Below are 22545 nucleotides of genomic sequence, written 5' to 3'. Positions count from 1 at the left end.
TTTTTGTGTGACCAAAATCAATTCCTCCGACCCCCCCCCCACCATACACATGCATTCTGTGTTCGCCAAGCGTGCATGTATTCTGAGTGCAGAGAGGGGAATGTTCCACTGCCAGACACCTCTGATGCCGCTTATCCACCCTGAGAACAAAAGGATCGGGCATGTTGAAAACCAACGGCAGATGTGGAGGAAGAGCCGGGAGGTCTCCATACGTTGTTATGGGGACTGTGAAGGATGGTACATGGGGTTTAGACGCAGCAGAAGTTTGACAGGTTAAGCTATATCATTGATCAGACAGACATTGGGAATGTGACGATGGCGGAAGGAATAAATTGATGACTGCAAATAAGTCATGAAGATATAATACGTGATGCGAGGTTATATAATCGCCATTCACATACACTTCTGACTTTTAGTTACTTGTGTCAGCGCTGTCTTATATTGTCACTGGCGAGGTGCAGTAGTGTGAAAGTTCCGGCAACCTCCATGACTACTGCAGGGAGGGCGCTGGTCGTTTTTAGGCGATCCTATGGGAGAATAATCTTCGGTCCTGACGTCGTATCCATAGGGGCTGTCTCACTGGATATATAGCTTGTTTCTATGCATGGCGCAACTTTAGTGACTTCCAAACACGTCTGATGCCGCTTATCTCCGAAAAAACAATGTCGTTTTGAAATTCAGCCTGTTTCCCCAAAAGGTGGTAGTGGGGGACAGTTGGACTCTCTCCTCATAGACCAGATATTGTTTGCTGATCCTGTCAGTCCGCGGGATCCAAGTCATGTAGAGTTTTGTCTGCTGTTTGTAATGTACATTTATTAAAAAAAAAAAAAAAAGTGTCTGTTTCTCTGGGACTGTAACATTGATGGCTTATCCTCTGCATAGGCCTTTAATGTTTGATCAGTCGGGATCTGACCTTTGGGGTCGCTGCCAATCCACAATATACCATCAATGAAGTCCCGGAGAACCCCTTTAATCAAAGGTGAAGCATAGAAAGGGGCACTGGCGTAGCTATAGGGGTCGCAGCGGTCGCAATTGCGACCGGGCCCCGAAGCCAGGGGGGCCCACGGTCCCCCGCACCACATCAATAAAAAGTTTCTATAGTAACTCGGGCCGCGGGCCCCTGTTACTATAGTAACATACTTTACTTACCTTCCTGGTTCCGGATCGCAGCGGAGGTCCTGACGTCAGGCGCTGTGCGCAGCGCATGACGTCACAGCGCTATGCCGCCGCGCACAGCATCGAGACTACAGAACTCCCGCCGCGGCCGAAGAGGAAGGTAAGGTTAGCCCTGACTGGCGGGGTCCGACTCCCGGGACCCGCCAATCAGCTGTTTTGAAGGGGCCGCAGCACTCGTACGAGAGCTGCTCCCCTTCATTCCTGTCACTTCATTCCGGTCACACTGTGAATCGGTGTCGGCGATTCACAGTATGGGCGAGTAGTGAAATGAAGGGGAAGCAGCTCTCGTACGAGTGCTGCGGCCCCTTCAAAACAGCTGATTTGCGGGTCCCGGGCGACACATCAGCTATTGATGGCCTATCCTGTGGATAGGCCATCAATGTTTAGGGACTGCACAACCCCTAAGCCTACGATGTATCAGGCTTAGGGGGCCCATGAGACAGGATCACAGATTGTGTGATCCTGTCTGCTGGGCCCTGTATCTAAGCCAATCACATGGTAGGCTTAGATACATGGCCCATGCGTGATCCTGTCTGCTGGGCCCTGTATCTAAGCCTACCACACTGTAGGTTTAGATACAGGGCCCCAGCACACAGTAATCTTATACTGTATAAGATTACTGTCTGCTGGACCCTGTATCTAAGCCTACCTTGTGGTAGGCTTAGATACAGGGTCCCACAGACAGCATCACACATGGGCCCTGTAGCTAAGCCTTAGGGTATGTGCACAGACACTAATTACGTCCGTAATTGACGGACGTATTTCGGCCGCAAGTACCGGACCGAACACAGTGCAGGGAGCCGGACTCCTAGCATTATAGTTATGTACGATGCTAGGAGTCCCTGGCTCGCTGCAGGACAACTGTCACGTACTGAAAACATGTTTTCAGTACGGGACAGTTGTCCGGCAGCGAGGCAGGGACTCCTAGCGTCGTACATAAGTATAATGCTAGGAGCCCGGCTCCCTGCACTGTGTTTGGTCCAGTACTTGCGGCCGAAATACGTCCGTCAATTACGGACGTAATTAGTGTGTGTGCACATACCCTAACACACGTGTTACTAATCATTTTTTGTGTGTTTTCTTACAGGTTCGGTCGTTGGACTACGGCGGATTCCAGGACTACTTCGATGACAGCTTTTTTTTTTATTAATAAAATGGTTAATGAGGGTTGTGTGAGTTTTTTTTTTTATTTCAATAAAATATTTTTTCTATGTCTTTGTGTTTTTTTTTTAAACTATATTACTACCGCCTTAGTAATGGCCGCCGGCTGATTGACAGCATCCATTGCTAAGGCGGGGCTTAGTGTTAGCGGATGCAGAGGCTAACACTAACCCCCTTTATTACCCCGGTACCCACCGCCACCAGGGGTGCTGGGAAGAGCCGGGTACGATCCAGTACCTGACCATCTGTAGTGATGGTCGGCCACTGGGGTGGCCGCAGGCTGGTATTATCAGGAGGGGAAAGGCCAAAAACAGTGGCCCTTCCCATCCTGGTAATGCTGCCTGCTGCTGCTTTATTGTATCTGGCTGGTTATGAAAATGGGGGGGACCCCACGTCATTTAAAAATAAAAAAATAATTGGAAAGAACGATGTCGGGTCCCCCCCAATTTTCATAACCAGCCAGATACAACACAGCAGCAGCAGGCAGCATTACCAGGGTGGTAGGTGCCACTGTTTTTGGCCTTCCCCAGCCTAATACTACCAGCCTGCGGCCACCCCGGTGCCTGCCCCTCACTACAGATGGTCGGGTACTGGTTTGTACCCGGCTCTTCCCAGTACCCCTGGTGGCGGTGGGTACCGGGGTAATAATGGGGGTTAGTGTAGCCTCTGCATCGGCTAACATTAAGCCTCGCCTTAGTAATGGAGGTTGTCAATCAGCCAGCGGCCATTACTAAGGCGGTGATAATAAAGTTTAAAAAGATACAAGCACATAGAAAAAACACAACCCTCATTAACCATTTTATTGAGAATAAAAAAAACGCCGTCATTGAAGTCCTCGAATCCGAAGTCCAACAACCGAACCTGTAAAAAAAACACAAACACAAAAATAATCAGTAACACATAAAGAAGCAAAATTATTATTCTTACCTATCCTGGGTCCAGCGCTGGAGCCGCAATGTCAGCGAGCGGGGCCCTGTATCTAATCCTATCATGTGTGATACAGTCTGCTGAGCTGTGTATCTAATCCAATGATGTATGATACTGTCTGCTGGGCCCTATATCTAATCCGATCATGTGTGATACTGTCTGCTGAGCCACTGTATCTAATCCTATCATGTGTGATACTGTCTGCTGAGCTGTGTATCTAATCCTATCATGTGTGATACTCTCTGCTGAGCCCTGTATCTAATCCTATCATGCGTGATACTGTCTGCTGAGCCACTGTATCTAATCCTATCATGTGTGGTACTGTCTGCTGAGCCACTGTATCTAATCCTATCATGTGTGATACTGTCTGCTGAGCCACTGTATCTAATCCTATCATGTGTGGTACTGTCTGCTGAGCCACTGTATCTAATCCTATCATGTGTGGTACTGTCTGCTGAGCTGTGTATCTAATCCTATCATGTGTGATACTGCCTTCTGAGCCACTGTATCTAATCCTATCATGTGTGATACTGTCTGCTCAGCCACTGTATCTAATCCTATCCATAGTTTATAGGGTCGTAGTGCTATAGATATTCTATGCTGTCTCATATACACACTTTTTTGGGGGGCGGACACATATGTATTGGGGCTATTTCCCGGACATTTTAAGCCCTGAGGGTATGTTCACACGGCAGCGTCCGTTACGGCTGAAATTACTGTGCTGTCTTCAGGAGAAAACAGCACCGTAATTTCAGCCGTAATGGCATGTGCAGGCGTCTTTTGCTGCGTCCATTACGGAAGTAACTGAAGCTGGTTTTCCATGGAGTCCATGGAAAACGGCTCCATTTACGTCTGAAGAAGTGACAGGCACTTTTTTACGCGCCACCTTTTGACAGCGACGCGTAAAAAAAAATGACCGTCGGCACAGAACATCGTAAGACCCATTCAAATGAATGGGCAGATGTTTGCCGACGCTTTTGAGCCGCATTTTCGGACGTAATTCAATGCTAAAACGCCCGAATTACGTCCGTAAATAGTGTGTGTGAACCCAGCCTTAGTGACGCCCCGGCTGCTAGTGCTGCATTGTTGGGTCACTTAGGAGACCCAGCGATGCAGCTGAAAGCGGACCGTCGGCCATGAGAAGTTTGCGGGGGGGGGGGCCCAGTAAGAATTTTTGCATCGGGGCCCATGAGCCTCTAGCTACGCCCCTGGAAAGGGGGAATGTGCCCACAGGCAGGACTGACCTGGAGCATATTGTATCTCATTCTGTACAACTGCCAGGCCCGCTGCCGTGAGTATTACCTGCAGTTTATATACCAGGCTGGCAATCTGTATAATTATGGGTACATTCAGGCAGTGTTATCTAGGACAGTGTACATGCCATATGCCCGGTTCTCCAGTCTTTGTATATATAGATGTCACTGGATCCTCATGTAATCTTAGTGACTCATGTCCTGTAATTCCGCATTTTCTTGCCGTCTGTCACTTGTATATAATTGTCATGTCGTTTACACAGCCATCGGGTAGCTCTAACTTTCCCAGTACCTGCATATATATATATATTTATTTTTTTAAATAAAATTGTGTATTGGTGTGATTGGTGCAACTTTGTAATTATGTTTTATTTCCAATTATTTTTACTTTGAGATACAGCTGCTTTGTATTCTGTATACAGAGCAGCTGTATAGTGCACGGAGACATCAATGTGTCAGGTCAGCGGCACTGACTGGTTCAAGACCCGCGGCACTGACTGGTACAGCGTCAGCGGGATACACGCAGCATCGAGCTCTAATCGATCACATCCACGTTCATAATTAGATGTGATCAATAACAGGTGGATCCTGTGTGTCGGACACGCACAGGTCCCGCTGTCACAGAATCAGTCAGTCCCGCTGAGCTGACTGATATAGGTTTCAGCGATAGATACAGCTGCTCTGTATACAGGATACAAAGCAGCTGTATCTCAAAAAAGTTAAATATTTTTTTTAATAAAATGGAATTACAAAGTTGCACGGATCACACTGATACAAAAAATATTGTTTTCAATTGTGTGCATAAGTAGTGGAGATCAGTGGTGGGGTTATTGGATACAGCTACTTATCTCCGGCTCTAGAGATGACTCATGACCTGAGAAGGAGCTGGGTTAAGATTGCCGCTTGGTGGCAGTGACAGGTAGTTGAGATTTGTAGCTGAGAAATGTACAATTGTAGTGCAATATTTTGAAAGGGTAACTAGACTTTAAAAAAAAAATGTTGACATGTCAGAAGAGTTGATTGGTGGGGGTTTGAGCACGCAGACCGATCGCTAAAACAAAGCAGCAGAAACGCTCGGGTGAATGATGTGCCGCTTCGTTTCTGATCGTCTGTCCTCGGAAAGCTGAGCAAGCGGTGTATGGACTCATAGACTTTCTATTGAGCACGTACACCACTACGAGGAAAGCCGATCGGAAACGAAGCCGCACAGTGCAAACCCAAGAGCCGCTTCACATCAGCGTTCGCTTTACGTTCAGGGCTTCTGTCGGAGGAATCCGTTTTGGAACCACGCAACGGAAAGTTAAACGGAAGCCATAGCTTCCGTTTGCATCACCATTGATATCATTGGTGATGGAAAAATTGCTAATGGTTTCCATTTGTCACCGTTCCAACAGGTTTCCGTTTTTTCGACGGAATCCATAGCGCAGTCGTCAATGTGGTTTCTGCGTGTGACCAGTGTTTCTCCTCTGCCAGCTATTCCTGGTTTCATTTTGTTTATTTTTTTTTCCCCTTCGTTTCTTTCGCAACTAATCGGTGAAAAATAGCCGGCAGACGGGAGTTTGCATGCTGCCCGTTTTTGTTTTTTTCACGCACCCATAGGCTTTAAGGCTAAATGCACAGGTTGTGGAATTTGGTTCAGAAAATCTGCAGGTAATTCCGCAAGTGAAATCACCTAATAGTGCGGTTTTTTTAAATTCGTTTTTAGGTGCGGTTTTTACAATTTGATGCGGACATAGGTGTTTTTATGCTGCTGATTTTGATAGGCTTATTTAAAGCTAGACAGACCCAATTCACAAGGGGAAACGCAAGATAAGGTCATACGGCGGATTTTAAAATACGCACCGCAGGTTTTTTCACGTGCAAAAAAAAAACCGTAACGTGTCAATGAGATTTCTTGAATTCTCATTTACTTTGCTGGTACTGTATTACGCTGCGGCAAATTCGCACCCAATATGCGTCATGTGCATTTGGCCTAAGGCCTTATTTGCACAAATCCGTTTTGCAGCTCAGAATCTCCAGTTATGGTCTATGGGTGCGCAATAAAAACAGACCGCGCACATCCATGTACCGTCTGGATCGCTTGCTAAAGAAATGCAGGGAAAAGGTTAAACCGGGAAGGGCTTACAGAGGAGAGAAAAAATGACACACCGACCGTCATATGCAGGAAAAATGGTCTGTTTTTTTGCAATCGCAATTTGTGCGCGCTTGTGTGAATAAGCCCCAACTGGCAAGTCTGTAAAAATGGCCTAGAATAGGACACGCTGTGAACTTCTCACTATGGACACCAGAACGGATGTGTGTGAATAGCCCCATTGACTTGTGTGCAGCCAGTTCTTAAAACCGCAGTACACGGATGGGAAACTTGTTAGTGTGAATGCAGCCTAAATCCATCCTAGATCACAGCGCTCCATGGTGAACCGAGCAAGACAAACGACAGGGTTTCCAGGAATATCCATTTATGGCCAATATTAGGATCGAGGTGCGACTGGTGGGGGATCTACGTTTTGTCTGTGTGATATTGTATATATTATATGTTTCTCCTGCTGCCTGAATTGCTAGAACCTAGAACCTGTGCGACACGGGGAGGCAGTCTGCAGAAAAATAAAATCTATTTTTTTAGTTGAGTATTCACTTTTACATTATTGTGCACATCAATAAACTTTTCAGCCTCCGCTTTCTCCCCATTTTCTCCTGCTTTCCACAGTAATGGATTAGGGCATGGTGTATTGGGAATAAGCGTGTGAGCGCTGTGTGAACATGGTCTAACTTATTATTCCAATTTTTCTCATGTGCAGAAGGATGAAGCGTTGCAAAGATGAGAGAAGCCGACAAAACTGACGCCATGAAGCCTCAAGACCGGTACGGGGAGTTCCTTCATAGAGTTTCACTTATGTGATGCAGTGATATTCGGTGACTCGTTCTGGCCGTCATACAATCGTGACAATGTTATGGCATGATTCATGTCATTCTCCTGAATGCTCTTATAAATGGATGCCACTTATATAATAACCTGACAATGATTGGATGATGACTACTAGCCGTAATTCACTATTGCGGAAGGAGATTTCCTGGCAGTGGGTAAGATTGCAGTGTAGGTTTGACGTATCGTACGCCAAATGTATCAATAGGACCCCATTGATCGATATGTACCAAAAGAGGCTCCTTTTGGGATTTATGTGTTGGCATACCCCGTTTTTTTGTTTTGTTTTTTCTGTATGGCATACTGTCGTTGACAATCGGAGGCATCCAGTAAAATAAAGTATACCGCGCAGTATAGGAGGACAGCGGTTCTATTTTCTACAGCTGCCGTGTTTTTGGCATCCATAAAAAAATTTCATTTTTAAATAAGAATTGTCATTCCTTGGTGACCACCACAGCCCGGATTAGGGCGCACGTTTTATTCTGCTCTGTTGGTTGACAACTGCGAACATGCTGCGTTTATTGTGCTATCCGTCTAAATCACGGTTCTGTTTTATTTGTATTGTTCCAGAGTTTTCAGGATGAGGGGGAGGAGCAGCGAGAGGAAACGGTGCGACTCCTTTGTGAACAGCTTGTTTGAAGAAGCAGGAGACGCAGGCGTCATTAACGCTTCACCGGAAGATGAGGTATGTTATGTCATTGTAGGGATGTCACGATACCAGAATTTGGACTTCGATACCGATACTTCGTTTAGTATTGCGATTTCAATACCAATTCGATACTTTGTCAACAATAATAAAAAAATAAAAATATAAAAAAAAGTTCAATTTTCTGATGTGAGGCGCGAGGTGTGATGATGAATTTAACCTCCACGTGCCTCCCATTAATAGTAATTAACCCCATCATGTGTCTCAGTCATAATGGGTTAATATGTAAGGTACATGATGGGGTTAATTACTATTAATGTGAGGCACATGGAGGGTAAATTCATCATTGCACCTCGAGCCCCACAATAAGTGATAGAAAGCAGTTTTTATTTTATTTTTTTACAGCGTACACATCATAAATGATGAGAAAATTGTTGTGCAGGTTATTACGGCCGCGCCAATACTGAATATGTGTATTTTATGTATTGAGACTTATACACACATTTTTTACAATAAACATTAAAATATTTTTATTTAACATTACTTTGTTTTTACTTTATTTTTTAAACTTTAATGTACTGGCATATATCTATATACTGATAGTAATGTACCGGTATATATCTATATTACAGTACATTAGCTGATACTGATAGTACACAGGCAGTTGTTAGGGCGTACTTAGGTATGTCCTAACAGGAAATATGGTAGGACAGCCCAGGGGTCCTTCAATGGACCCTGGGCCGTCTGCCCATATATGGTATGTCCCTCAATCGCGTCACAGGAATTCCCTGTGACGCGATCCAAGGGGCATCCACCCTTCGCATTTTCCCCTGAATACTGCAGTCCGCTGTGATCGCAGCATTCACGGGAATAACGGCGGAGATTAGAGGTTTCTCTGATCTCCGCCAGCGGGACTGTGGCTGTGTAATACAGCCATTGCCCCGCTCCTGACAGGAAGTGCGTGCGCGGTCAGCATGAGGTGATGCGGCCGGCGCTGCACTAATGAGCGGCGGTTCAGGCACTGAGGACAGAACATGGGGTGTTTTGCGGTGGTGCGCCCGCCATGTTCTGTTTCAGTGCCGGCGCTCATTAGTGCAGCGCCGGCCGCATCGCATCATCCTGACCCCGCGCACTTGTTATCAGGACTCAGGAGCGCGGCAATGACTGTATCACACATCCGCAGCCCCGCTCTCATACATTCATGTGTTACTATACTGAGCTGGGCGGCCGCACAGCCAAGTATTGAAATATATGAAATAATGGTATCTACAGTTTGGGGATGCAGAGTATCAAAACCTTATCGAAGTTTGTATGCATCGTGCATCTCTAGGTCATTGTGGGGATATGTCTGCCGCTTATTAGCCGTAATGTATACTGGGATTTTTCTCGCTTTTTCTTGCACAGAGCATTACCTAGAATGGTGACTATTTCTTTAAAAAATACACGTCTTCAAAACGTATTACTGTGGATTGCCCATTAGGTCCGCACATAAATTATAGCCCTATTGTAAATCAATATAGCTAATCCGTGTCAATGACGAGCCTTTTGTAGATTGTAAAATATATAATATACCCCATTCACATGTATTGCTGGCGGAATGTTCGTGGTTTCGGTCAGTGTTTAGACTCCGAATCCATGCCTAAATCTCGACAGAATCCTGAAAGTGTGAACATGGCCTACTGGGGTATTTGTTTGCTTAACTTGGTGGTTTTTCTCTTTTCAGGCAGAGGTTATCATCAAGATGTGGAAGAATGGGTTTACAATCAATGACGGCCAGCTCAGGGACTATACAGATGCTGCAAATCGTCAATTTATGGACTCCATGAGGAAAGGGTAAGTGCAGCCTAATACAGTGCTCAGAGATCAGACCTTGCGTAGTGGTGTCCAGTCGTGCCGCGTAACGCCTAACCGGCTCCTCCGCCTAACCGGGCGTATGTAAATAAAGCCTAATCCATATACAGTGACTTTCTTGATCCGGCATCCGATAAAGGATAGTTTGATAATCTGGCACTTGTTTCCAGCACACAACTGCAGTATTAGGTTTGATTTCTTCAGGCCAGAAGCAGAAGACTGAGCAAAAATAACCAATCAGGAAAATTATTAGAAAACAAAGTTCTAGTATGAGTTTTGGAACATTTTCGGAGAAACTCCGCAGTAAGAAGAGAAGGCAGGAGAGATCTTGAACAGTGGGTTATTGATTTGTGGTGACATGAGATCACATCGTCCATACACTGCTGTACATATATCTTTACATTGGGCTCCATGGATTATGTAATATGCTATACACATTTTATGTCTTTGGTTTGTTACCTTGGCGTCACACAAGGTGAATTGATGTCTTATATTCTTCTTTTATCAGGGAGCTCCCACCAGAGTTGCACAAGACCTTCGCAAAGAAAGAATTGTCAGTTAATGTTGAAGACAGAAAAAGTGAACATTACTTTATAAGAAAGAAGCATGTGGACCCGTTCTCCGGAGAGGGTCACCGCCTGGGAAGGTGAGGATTGTACAAGGCCCTGTGTACTTCTGTCTATGGGGATCGTTCATAGTGCACATGACTGCTGTGACTTTATCATCCATGGTGGTTAGACATTAAAGGGGTTGTCACAAGCGTAAATATTATCCTCTAACCACTACATAGGTGATAACCTGCCGCTCGGTGGGGGACCGACCACTCATGAGATTGGGGGTCCCGTTCCTCTGAATCAATGAAGCTGCAGGTTGAGCATATGCACTGCTGTTTTATCCACTAACTGGGACTGTCAGTGATGGAGTACAGTGCTCGACTATTTCCTGAAGTGCCATAGAGAATGGAGCAGCTGGGCGCATGCTCGACCTGCCGCTCCATTCATTCGAAGAAATGGGACCTCCATTCTCATGATCGGTGGAGGTGCCACGGTCGGACCTTCGCCGATCAGCGTGTTATCACCTATTCTGTGGCTAGGATAGAACATATAATCTTGGAACAACCTCTTTAAAGAGGCTCTGTCACCACATTATAAGTGGCCTATCATGTACATGATGTGATCGGCGCTGTAATGTAGATTACATCAGTGTTTTTTATTTAGAAAAACGATCATTTTTGACGGCGTTATGACCGCTTTTAGCTTTATTCTAATGAGTTGCTTAATGGACAACTGGGCGTGTTTTACTTTTTGACCAAGTGGGCATTATGGAGAGAAGTCTATGACGCTGACCAATCAGTGACCAATCCGCGTCATACACTTCTCCCCATTCATTTACACAGCACATAGCTATATCGCTATGTGCAGACACACACATACACACACACACACACACACACACATACACATACACACACACGTTACTGCAGTGTCCTGACAATGAATATACATTACCTCCGGCCAGGACGTCATGTCTAGTCACAATCCTGACACTTCTGTAGCGTCTCTGATATTTACAGCAAGGCAAGCGTAATCTCGTTTTAAATGACAGGTTGCATCGTAAATATCAGACGCTACAGAAGTGACAGGATTCTGAATAGACATGACGTCCTGGCTGGAGGTAATGAATATTCATTGTCAGGACACTGCAGTAACGTTATAGTGTGTTTGTGGCTGCACATAGAGATATAGATATATCGCTATCTGCAGTGTAAATGAATGGAGAGAAGTGTATGACGCTGATTGGTCACTGATTGGTCAGCGTCATACACTTCTCTCCACAACGCCCACTTGGTCAAAAAGTAAAACACGCCCAGTTGTCCATTAAGAAACTCATTAGCATAAATCTAAAATGAGTCATAACTCCGTCAAAAATAATCGTTTTTCTAAATAAAAAACACTGCTGTAATCTACATTACAGCGCCGATCACATCATGTACAATATAGGCCACTTATAATGTGGTGACAGAGCCTCTTTAAGGAGGTCATATGTGTGTTTAGGACATGGGCAGATGTACTTCTAATGATTTAACCACATCCATGGTTTCTTGCACGGTCACATGACCACAATTTATCTCCGGCCGTAATGTTTTGTATTTGGAAGTTTGTTCGCAAGTTTGTGGTTTTTAATTTTCTGGTCATTTTTTATTTATTTTTAAATCCTTTAAAAACGTATTACTTTACTGTAGGGTTGACTTTATCCTATGTTATGTACATCTAGGCAAACATGGACTGGGGAAGCCCTATTAACCTGTTATAACTCCTGACACTACTGTAATTGGCGCAGTCGTGTCACTGTATTAGATCAGCTGGTCAATCAATATTTAATTGTCTTATCGGTGCATAAAGTGATATCATAGAGAAGTCTGGAAAGAAAGTGAATCTATTCTGAGGTCTTTACTTTTCTTCTCTCAGTGCAACCCCAAAAGTCATTACCAAAGCAAATGGTTTGGAGGATGGAGGTGAACAAAGTCTCCCGAGTGTTGAGCTGAAGGCTGGGGAGCCTCTGACCAACGTCAAGATCTGGCTCGCTGATGGCAAGAGGATCGTTCAGAAATTTAACACTACACACAGGTAATCCAGAAATGCCGTTTTATTACGCGTGTGTGTGTGTGTGTGTGTGTGTGTGTGTGTGTGTGTGTGTGTGTGTGTGTGTGTATATCAAACATCAACTGCCCATGAATAGGCGGCGTTACATACTAAAGGGAATTTTTAATACAAGACCTCACCCTGAAGATGTGTACATGCAATTTAATTAATATTACATTTAAAGTAAAGCTCTAACTTTGGCTGTGTTCCAGAGGTAGGACCTTCACATGTCGGGAGAAAGTGGTTCCTCCTAACCGCCGTTTCACGTGACAAGGTGGCCACATCCAGGTGGAGACTTGGTATATACTTATTTATTGCATACCCCCGCACCTATTCACTTAATTTCCACTCACTCCTACAGGAGTTCAGGAAACAGCGCAGCAAAATGTGCTTGGCTGTTTCTAGGAAAAACCCGACCACCTCATCAGTGGCTGGAGCCCAACGGCAGAAGATAGGACTGGGTCCTATAGAGATAGGTGCGCGTCCCACCTCTAGGACCTGCATATAGCGGTGTCAGTGCGTAAAACTACACAGCGTATACACCCTGGTTGCCACTATGAATTCCATCCGAAAAGCCACGCCAAATTGTGGTGCGGTTTTTCAGGCCCCATGTTAGCTGCGGAAATCCTGCAGCAGTAAAAAAATAAATAAAAAAAAAATGAATAAACTTAAACGTACAAGCCCATAGTCATGGCGACTTAACTCTCTCTCTATCTTCTGAGCATAGCCCAGCCTCCTGTGATGCTATAGTCCATGTGACTGTTGCAGCAGTCACATGGGATGGAACGTCATGCCAGGATGAATGGCTGCGCTCAGAAGAGGATCGCCCTGCTAGTACTACTGCAGGGGGGTAAGTATGAGCTTTATTTATTAGATTCAAATTAAATACAAATTTATTTTGTTTTCATTTGCGATTTTTGTGGCTGAATCGCAGCGTTTCCACGGGATAAGTCGCACTACATAGGACTTTGTTGCAGGTTTTACCACTCAAATGAATTCTATCGAGAAACCCTTCAACAGAAGATCAGCGATTCCACAGCATAAATTGGCGTGCTGCGGCATCAAACTTTTTTTTTTTTCTTCTTCTGGACTAGTTTTTTTAATTTTATTTTTTTCCCCCTCGTTGTGAGGATGAGATTTTAAATCGCTCCTACTCTGCTACTGTAATGAAATCTGTTGCGGAAAATCTGCAGTGTTTATGCTACGTGTTCCTAGCCTTAGGCCTTATTCACACAAGTGTATTTCACGTCCGTGTTACGCGCGTTAACACAACGAATGTCACGAACCTATGCAATTCAATGGGGCCATTCAGTGTTTTTCATGTGTCTTCTGCGTGAAACTCACTGCATGTCCTGTTGTGTGTTTTTTGCGCATCACTTATCCATTGAAGTCAATGGGTGCGTGAAAAAAATGGACAGCACACGGACGTCATACATGTGCTGTGCGTGATTCACGCAACAGTTGCTGAAGAAATGATGAGAAAAAGCCACCGCCTTCTGTTTATTTTGCTGACGTACGAAACGTGTGACATATGGATGACGTACGTGCGTAAAAAAAATGCGTACACGGATGTCACACGGAACTGCAACGCAAGAAAAACGCTCTGTTTTTTTAAGCACGCAAAACTGACACCTTCGTGTGAATAAGGTGTTAATGAGTCCATCAGACCCACAGAGGTTTGCGTTTTTCCCATTTTTCTACTGCTTTTCTTTTGGGGCAAAAACACAGCGGCCAGATGTTACGTTAAAGTCTAGTAAAATATAGAAAACACTACATACAAAGCATTCATGCTGGACCGGGAGGAGATGACCGTAACGGCCTGTGATCTTTCTTTTTTTTTTTTAAACTCGTTTTATTAAAAGGAACTGTCAGAGTCAAACCATCACATACATCAGGATAACATTATACACTCAATAGTACATATGTCAGAAACATCATTACATACAGAAGGGATACTCGCAGGTACCCATGGTATTAAACCGTGGTTCGCAGACCACATATACATAATACAGATCAATCAAACATTCTATCAAAACTTTTAATCTTGTACATCACTATAGTATTAATATGCCCCCAGTTCGATATTCTACCCTAACGCGCACATCCTCCTCGTATGGCCTAAAGCGAAGCACCTGGAAGTGTCCTCCTCCCGACTCCTTTACCCGCTCCCGCCCCCAGCTTGAATCAGAGCAGCTGATAGCCCTTGGACTGTACAGTGACTGAGGTTCGATGAGCACCACCCATTCCAGATCAAATCAAATTTAGCCGGTTTCCCCCGGTGTTTATACACTATTTTCTCAAATGGAAGTATGTCATTGACTAATTTACGCCATTGCGCTACTGTCGGGGCCCTATCCGCCATCCATCTCATGGCCACCGCCTTTCTTGCCATGAATAGTGTTTCTCTGAGGAAAGTCCTCTCATATATCGACCATTGTTCCTCATTGAGCAGTCCCAGCAGACACACCTCCGGGCTGCAAGGTATCGTCCTCCCCAATACTGCTGTCAATACTGCAACCACCTCCTCCCAAAAGCTAAGAATCCAGTGACAACCCCATATTAGGTGAATAAAATCAGCCCGTGTCTCTCCGCACCTATGACATTGTGAGGACGCCATTCTTCCCATACGATGTAGTCTTATGGGTGTCAAATAACATTGGTGGATAATGAACATTAGTGCACGCCACTTATCCTCCGCCACCAGGGGCTCCACTCGCATTTTAGCCTCCAGTAGAAAATAATAAATTTGAGAAATGGCTCCACGTGTAGACGGCGTGCTCAACCTCACCACCAAATCACAGCTAGAATACCTCACGGAGTTCAGTGGAAATTGTGCTAATAGAGCATGATGGAGTTGTATGCAATATAATTCATCCCCCGGTGGTATATTGAATGCTGCCCGAATCTCACTCACCGTCATGACCGTCCCGTCTTCCGTTAGTAACTGTGACAAAGCAACTACCCCTCTAGAGGACCAGTAACGTTTTCCCACCATCCCGTGCAAATGTGAAAAACTCGGATTGTCCCACAGCGGGTTCTCCACCACCACCCCCACAACCCCCAAGAGCTCTTTAGCCTGTTGCCAAACTCGTCTGGCCAACTTATGCAAGGGTAACAGGGAGCGGTGTCTAAAATCATGCGGCTCCAATATCGGCCAAAGGGTTTTCAAGCCCAACACCCTGGCTAGATGACACTCAGCATTGGTCGTTAGGGGTGGGGGGGGGGGAGACCCAAGAAGTCAAGTATCTGAGCTGACCCGCCAAATAATATAGAAAAACATCCGGTAAGGCAGCTCCGGCCTCATCTTTAGACCTCTGTAGAATCGACAGCTTGAGTTTAGATCTCCCCCCCCCCCCCATACAAACGGCGCGAATAGCGAGTTTATTATTTTAAAGAACCTTTTAGGCACCAACACATCCACATGCTCCAACACATACAAAAACTTTGGCAGTACTATCATTTTTAATAGATTCACGCGTCCTGCCACTGACAGAGGCAGACCTTTCCACACCTGAATTTTATCCCTTAGGTACGCGACCAAGGGCGCTACATTTAACCCATACGATCTAGAGCTATCCCTAGCAATATTAATCCCCAAATATTTGAACTCTGGTTGTACTGACAGTCCGCAGAACTGGGTGTCCCATCCACAGTTATCCTGCCTCAAAGGCATCAAATACGATTTGGCCCAATTAATTAGTAACCCGGAATACCTTCCAAAAGCGTTAATGAGGGATATGGCCCTGGGAAGGGTGGCATTGGGGTTTGCCATAAACAACACCATGTCATCCGCATATAATCCTATCCGGTCCTCTCTGTCCCCTATTCTAATTCCCATATATGCGTGATCCCTCCTAATGTTCAGAGCCAGTAATTCAATGGCCATTGCGAAAAGAAGTGGCGAAAGTGGGCACCCCTGCCTCGTGCCCCTATGGAGGCCAAAGGAAGGGGACAGGACCCCGTTCACCAACACCAGCGCTCGCGGAGATGTATATAGCAAGGAGACCCAATTAATGAATCTATCCCCAAACCCAAATCTTCGCAGCACTGCCAGCAAATAAGGCCATTCTACCAAGTCAAATGCCTTGGCCGCATCCAAAGATGCCACCGCCCAGTCCTGCTGCTCCTCCCATCCAATCTGCGCCACCACCTGTACCCGTTGAATATTCTCTGAGGTGGACTTGCCGGGTATAAAGCCACACTGGTCTGGGTGAATCATCTCCTTTATCACATTACATAACCTATTAGCTAGCATTTTAGTCAAAATTTTGTAATCCACTGTCAGTAGTGAGATCGGTCTATATGACCCACATTCATCTGGATTTTTGCCTGGTTTCAGCAATACAATAATGGTGACGTCACACATGGATTCCGGAAGAGTAGACCTCCGATAGCTATGCTCAAACAGGGCCAGCAATTGGGGGGCTAGCAGCTCCCCATACTGTAGATATACCTCAAGGGGATACCATCCGGCCCTGAGGCTTTCCCCTTGGCCATAGACGCCATTCCCTCCAAGATCTCGTCTACCGTAAATGGAGCATCAAGCATTGCCACCCGCTCGGCTGACAACGTAGGAAACGATATTCCATCTAAATACTTCTCCATCTCCTCCCTCCTATAATCTATTTTTGAAGCATACAACTGATCATAGAACTGTGTGAATTGTTCGAGAACATCCCTCGAGGAAGTGTAGATTCTATCGCCAGGCCCCACTATACCCATCACCGGGGGGATCTAGAAGTGTTCCGCACCATATGAGCCAGAATTTTACCCGATTGATTGCCCAATTCAAAATGAGATTGTTTACTAAAGAATAGACTACGCAAAGTCTTATCCCTCAGGACTTGTAGATACTGTCTACCCAAGTCCAGCCAAGCATTTCGGTTAGCTGGTGTGGGATACTGAACAAATGCCCCTTCCGCCTGTGAACATTTATATGCTAATTCCTCTTCATGCAGGGCGGAAGCACGTTTTACATAGGATATGGAGGATCGGAGACATCCCCTCAAATAGGCTTTGAGGGTATCCCACACCAGTGACCGATTTTCCATCTGCGCATGTGCTTCTATAAATATTGATAGCTGATCCGGTATACGATCGTTTTGTTGAACTAGCTGAAGCCAAAACGGGTGAATTTTACCCATACCCCTTCTGCCTACCTGTGGCTTTTTCAATGTCAGTAAGACCGGACTGTGATCCGAAATCCCCCTCGGTAAACGATCCACAGAGTCTACCTCCTGGAAAACCGCAATCTAGCCGGATAGGCCATCGAATATGGAATCTGCATGTCCCGGAGTCGGCGCTTGATAGGGACATATGACGCCCTTTGTCGCTGCAAATCAGGAGAAAAGTCCGGATATATGGACACAGATGCATTTTCAAATCTAATCCCTCCGGCCTTCCGAGCTTCCAACAGAACCGTGTCCCGATCTTTGCAATTCAACATCCGGGCAAGCAGTGGTCTTGGGGGAGCACCTGGAACTGGTAACCGTGCTGGAACCCTGTGTGCCCTTTCCACCGCATATGCTAACGAGAAGGAGGCAGCTGGAAACATCTCCTTCAGCCATCTTTCCATAAATTCTCCAGGCCTCTGCCCCTCTGCCCTCTCCGGCAATCCCACAATGCGGAGATTGTTGCGATGCGATCTATTTTCCAAATCGTCGGCTTTCTGGCGCCACAGATCGACTTTACGGGGCAAATCTTGAATAGCCGCCGGCATGGTAGCAGTAAGATCTTCCAAGGTGGATATCCTGCCCTCCGTCTCCGTGACTCTCTGCCGCACATTTTGCAAATCCTGTCTCAATAGGCCCACGTCCACTCTCACCTCATTAATCTTAGCCGTCAGAGTCGTCCGTGTCTCGAGGATGGCTGTCAGCAGCTTATCCGATGCCTCTTGCAGCGTGATTCCTGCATCCTGTTCCGAGGGAGCATGGTTGGATGTCCCAGCCACAGCTGCGGCCTGCACAGAAGAACTCCCGCCAGCGCCATCTTGGATCACCACGCGGGCATATGATTTCAGCTTTTCTGCCGCGTCCATCGCTTTAGACGGGCTCATCTTTTTCCTGGAAGATATCCTTCCCTTCCTACGCAGCTGGTAAGGAATTTTGGCTAATTTCAAGGATTACAGCACCGTCAGGAGGATTTTAGACAGGATGCTGGCCCGGAGCTATCGCCACACACGTCCTCTCACATCAGCAGCTGGCCACGCCCCCCGGCTGTGATCTTTCTTCCGGCCCTCACTTGCAGATTCCCCCTCCCTTACACAACACTGGGAAGTAAAACTTTTATCCCGCTACCTGATTTCCAACGAGCGTAGCACCGCCAATATTGTCCCTGGATTGTGGTGCCGTTTTGAAAGCTACAATTCTGGGCTTTAATATGAAACCATCTAAGTGCTATACCTTATATTCCGCAGTCGTTTAAAGTCATAACCTATTACATACGTCCTTGGCAATGAAAGGGTTCATGCCTTATTAAACCGGTTTTCCCACTAAGCAGATTCATCCCTTATCCACACGATAGGTGATAATTGTGTGAACACCACTAGGACCCCCCACCGATCAGTAGAACAGGGGTCCCGACAGTCATTCCTAATCACTGGACGATCATAGGGAGGAGGGTTTTGAATGGAGCAGCGGTCACCCATATGCGCTGCTGCTCCATTCAATGTCTATGGACCCAATGGAAACAGCCCAGTTCAGCCCTCAGCGGTTTCCATCGGCACTGTAGACATTGACTGGATTGGTGATAAATGTCCGTTGTGGGTAAACCCCTTTAGGGCTTATTCACACGAATGGAGAATACGGCCGTCTCACGGATTCGTGTATTTCAATGGGGCCATTCACACGGTCGCTGTGAAGGGTCCATTGATAAATAGAACGTGTCCTATTCTTCAGTTTTTACGGATCCCTCGATAGACTCAAGTCTATGGGGATCTGTAAAAAACGGGTACAACTCTGATGTGAAAAACAGCAGATTTTTAAGTCAGAGTTTGTGCTACTTCGAGTGAATCTGGACTTAAAGGGGTTTTCCCCACGAGGGACATTTGACCTATCCACAGGATAGGTCATAAATTTAAGATGGATGTGTGTCCCACCTCTGGAACCCGCACCTTTCTCTAGAATAGGGCCCCTTAAGCCCCGTTCTACCAATCTGTGCTCTGGCTGACTCCCGGCCACTTCCTGATTACATGGTCGGGAGTTACGGAAACAGCTCAGCTATGCTTTTTCGTAACTACCATTCAGTTGTATGGGACTTATGGAACTAAGCTACGTGGTTTTCTCCTTCGTGGTCCGAAATCAGCCAGAGCACAAAGTTAGAGCGTGTTTAGGGGGCCCCATTCTAGAGATAGATGTGGGTCCTACCTCTGGGACCTGCAACTATCTGACAGTTATGACATATCCTGTATATATGTCAAAAATGTCCCTCGTGGGAAAACTCCTTTAAAATAACTTTTGGCAGTCAGCCGTGATCGAAGGGATTCTCCATGTATAAGGCATAGAACTTTGTCGCTGCTTTGTCACCTGCAGATAGATACCAAACACTGCACATTTGCTATAATATCAGTGTTCAGGGGGTTAGGATAGATCTGCAGTATTGCCCACGTGGAGGTCTTATTGCAGCCAATGCATAAGTCATACCTCAGGGTATCTATGGCAATCCACACAGCTGGGGACCAGTGTGGCATCTGGCTGTAGCAGTACTAGATCTGTCCAGCAGGGGGCCTAGATAGATAGATATATATATATATATATATATTTTTTTTACCATGTTATCTACATGATTTATATATAAAACAAAGTAGCAATTTTTGAAACTTGCCCTCCATATTACTTGTTGGGCTTTTAAATATCTTCACTCTGAGCATATGTGTGGACATAAAGCAAGGTTTACAAGGAAACGAACGCCCAATATTGTAACTTGTATTTTCAGTAATAAGTGTCCTTTTATATGCATATGACATGTGAGTTACTGATTTCTTGTACATACCTCTCCTTTCTTTCTTCAGGATCAGCGATATCAGGAATTTTGTAGAGCGCATCCCTTGTAAATCAGAGAAGATCCCCTTCACGCTGGCGACCTCCTTCCCGTTGCGGGACCTTTTGGATGAGACGGTCACCATTCAGGAAGCTCGGCTGCAGAATGCCGTCCTGGTGCAGAGACTGCAGAAAACCACACCACTGTTCAGGGACGTCTAGTCCAGACCGCATCAGCAGCGGGGACTACGTAATCCTGAGGATCATGCGATTTAGTGCTTGGGTTTTATTTTGTGATATCTGAGGATCACTGTGAATAGACGGTGTACATATCCACTGACTTACAGGCTAGTATTGGCTGCACGGTCCTATCCATGGCCATATGTGCAGTCACGGCTACTTTGCTGCGCCTTCTGCGCTGCTTTACACGTTGCGGTCCTGTATTGCTGTCTACAGGGTGCACTTACTTATACAACCGCTCATACTCCTCAGGTTTCTTCTGCAGGCCTTTCTGCTATGGATGGCTTTACAATATTCTGTTTGGCAATAAGTCGATTATTAATGGTTGTTTAGAGCACCACTGGCACGTTCCCTGCGAGAGCGTGTAAGATTAATGGTTGTTTATAGAGGCGGTACAACACAGCTCCGAAAATGTCACTTTTACCTCTTAACTACACAGCGGTATTATACGTTATAGGATTTGAGATCACGGTTACCATGTATATTTGTCTGGAATAGAAGATAGTAGATTTAAAAGCCACAAAACCACCGTTTTGTTTCTATAGACACCCTGGTCTTATTTCTGTCTCGTTCTTTATTCGATATATTATCATTCTTTTTCAGACATTTGTTGTTTGCTTTAAGTCAAAAAGTGATCAAATGGGGTTTGACCCTCACCAATAGCGAGAATGAGCATGCCACAGTCCCCATCTTCTGCCGGATAGCTGGCTGCACTTGTGCACCCCCAACTTGATAGAATTGGGTGGAACTATGGGGGGGGGGTGTAATTTCATCATTGGGTGGATTTAGAAGCTTCAATTCAATAGTGACCGCCTATGGATCCCAACATCTGATTGACAAGAATTTAAGGATTGGGAGAACCCTTTTTAAATTAGGTTATTGACGCAGGTGTTCTTCTCACGTTCCATTATGATGTATAGTAGTATCATGATAAAGTCATTTCCCTTCCTTTTTCCTTCAGGGCGTTTGATATAAGGTATAAAGAAAACTCTTTTTCTGCTGAGCACAATCGGCATTACTCCAGCTCACCAGCAGGGGGCCTGCACCACTCTACATATGAACAGTAACAGTCCCCTCTGCTGACGGAGCTCATGTCTTTTATTTAGCATGCTGTCTTGGATTGCAGTGCGTTTTTAGCTAATTGTAATATTTTTAAGTTCTGTTTTTATAAATTTAACATTTTAAGCTACTGCTGTCTTGGTCTGTTTTACTTCTGGCGTTAGGTCATAGGTCTGAACCATAGATGTAATTTGGTCCTAAATAGCTTGTGCATGTCTGAAGGATTCACCGGACGCCAAAGGTCATACCACATTATTTAAAATTTGGTTGGCCAATATTAATAAGGACTCGCAGTAAAGATGACCGGTCAGCTCAGACCTAGCGAGTTGCGCTGAATGTATTTTGCCGTGTTCACCATATTCACGGACTCATGAATGTGATAAATCTCTCACACAAGTGTAACATTGGGGATAACTGCAGTGACTCCTGAAAGCATACCATATTGTTCCGGAACAAATCTTACTGACTTCCTGGCGATCATATGATCGTTCACTACTACCGGGGCCAATACAGACCGTGCTTCTCTTTGAAAACACAGAAATGAAAACTACTACAGCCTTCTCTCTAGGGTCCCCATCAGTCCGACTGCCAGGCACCCTACATTCAGCTGCCTGATATTTTGGGCAGCCAGCTTAAACCTGCGGTTCACTAGTTAAGTCTTTGTATATGCAGGGAATTTTGCAAAAAAAGCAAA

At 45.4% G+C, this 22545-nt stretch overlaps 1 protein-coding gene across 2 annotated transcripts; it reads left to right on the top strand.

Moving 5' to 3' along the window:
- Positions 1–7201: 7201 nt before the first annotated feature.
- LOC142759141 (UBX domain-containing protein 2A-like) lies at positions 7202–21949 on the top strand. 2 transcript variants are annotated; one of them, XM_075861026.1, is made up of 6 exons: positions 7202–7376; positions 8008–8122; positions 9807–9916; positions 10443–10580; positions 12403–12561; positions 20585–21949. In XM_075861026.1, exons 1-6 carry the CDS (start codon positions 7333–7335, stop codon positions 20772–20774), a joined length of 756 nt encoding a protein of 251 aa, XP_075717141.1. In that variant the 5' UTR covers positions 7202–7332; the 3' UTR covers positions 20775–21949. The 2 variants fall into 2 exon arrangements, with proteins under 2 accessions (XP_075717141.1, XP_075717142.1); XM_075861027.1 differs by having other exon boundaries at positions 7314–7595.
- The last annotated feature ends 596 nt before the right edge of the window (positions 21950–22545 follow it).

The sequence above is a fragment of the Rhinoderma darwinii genome, chromosome 4, assembly GCF_050947455.1.
Source record: "Rhinoderma darwinii isolate aRhiDar2 chromosome 4, aRhiDar2.hap1, whole genome shotgun sequence".
Classification (NCBI taxonomy): domain Eukaryota; kingdom Metazoa; phylum Chordata; class Amphibia; order Anura; family Rhinodermatidae; genus Rhinoderma; species Rhinoderma darwinii.
This window is presented reverse-complemented; position numbering and strand designations above follow the sequence as displayed.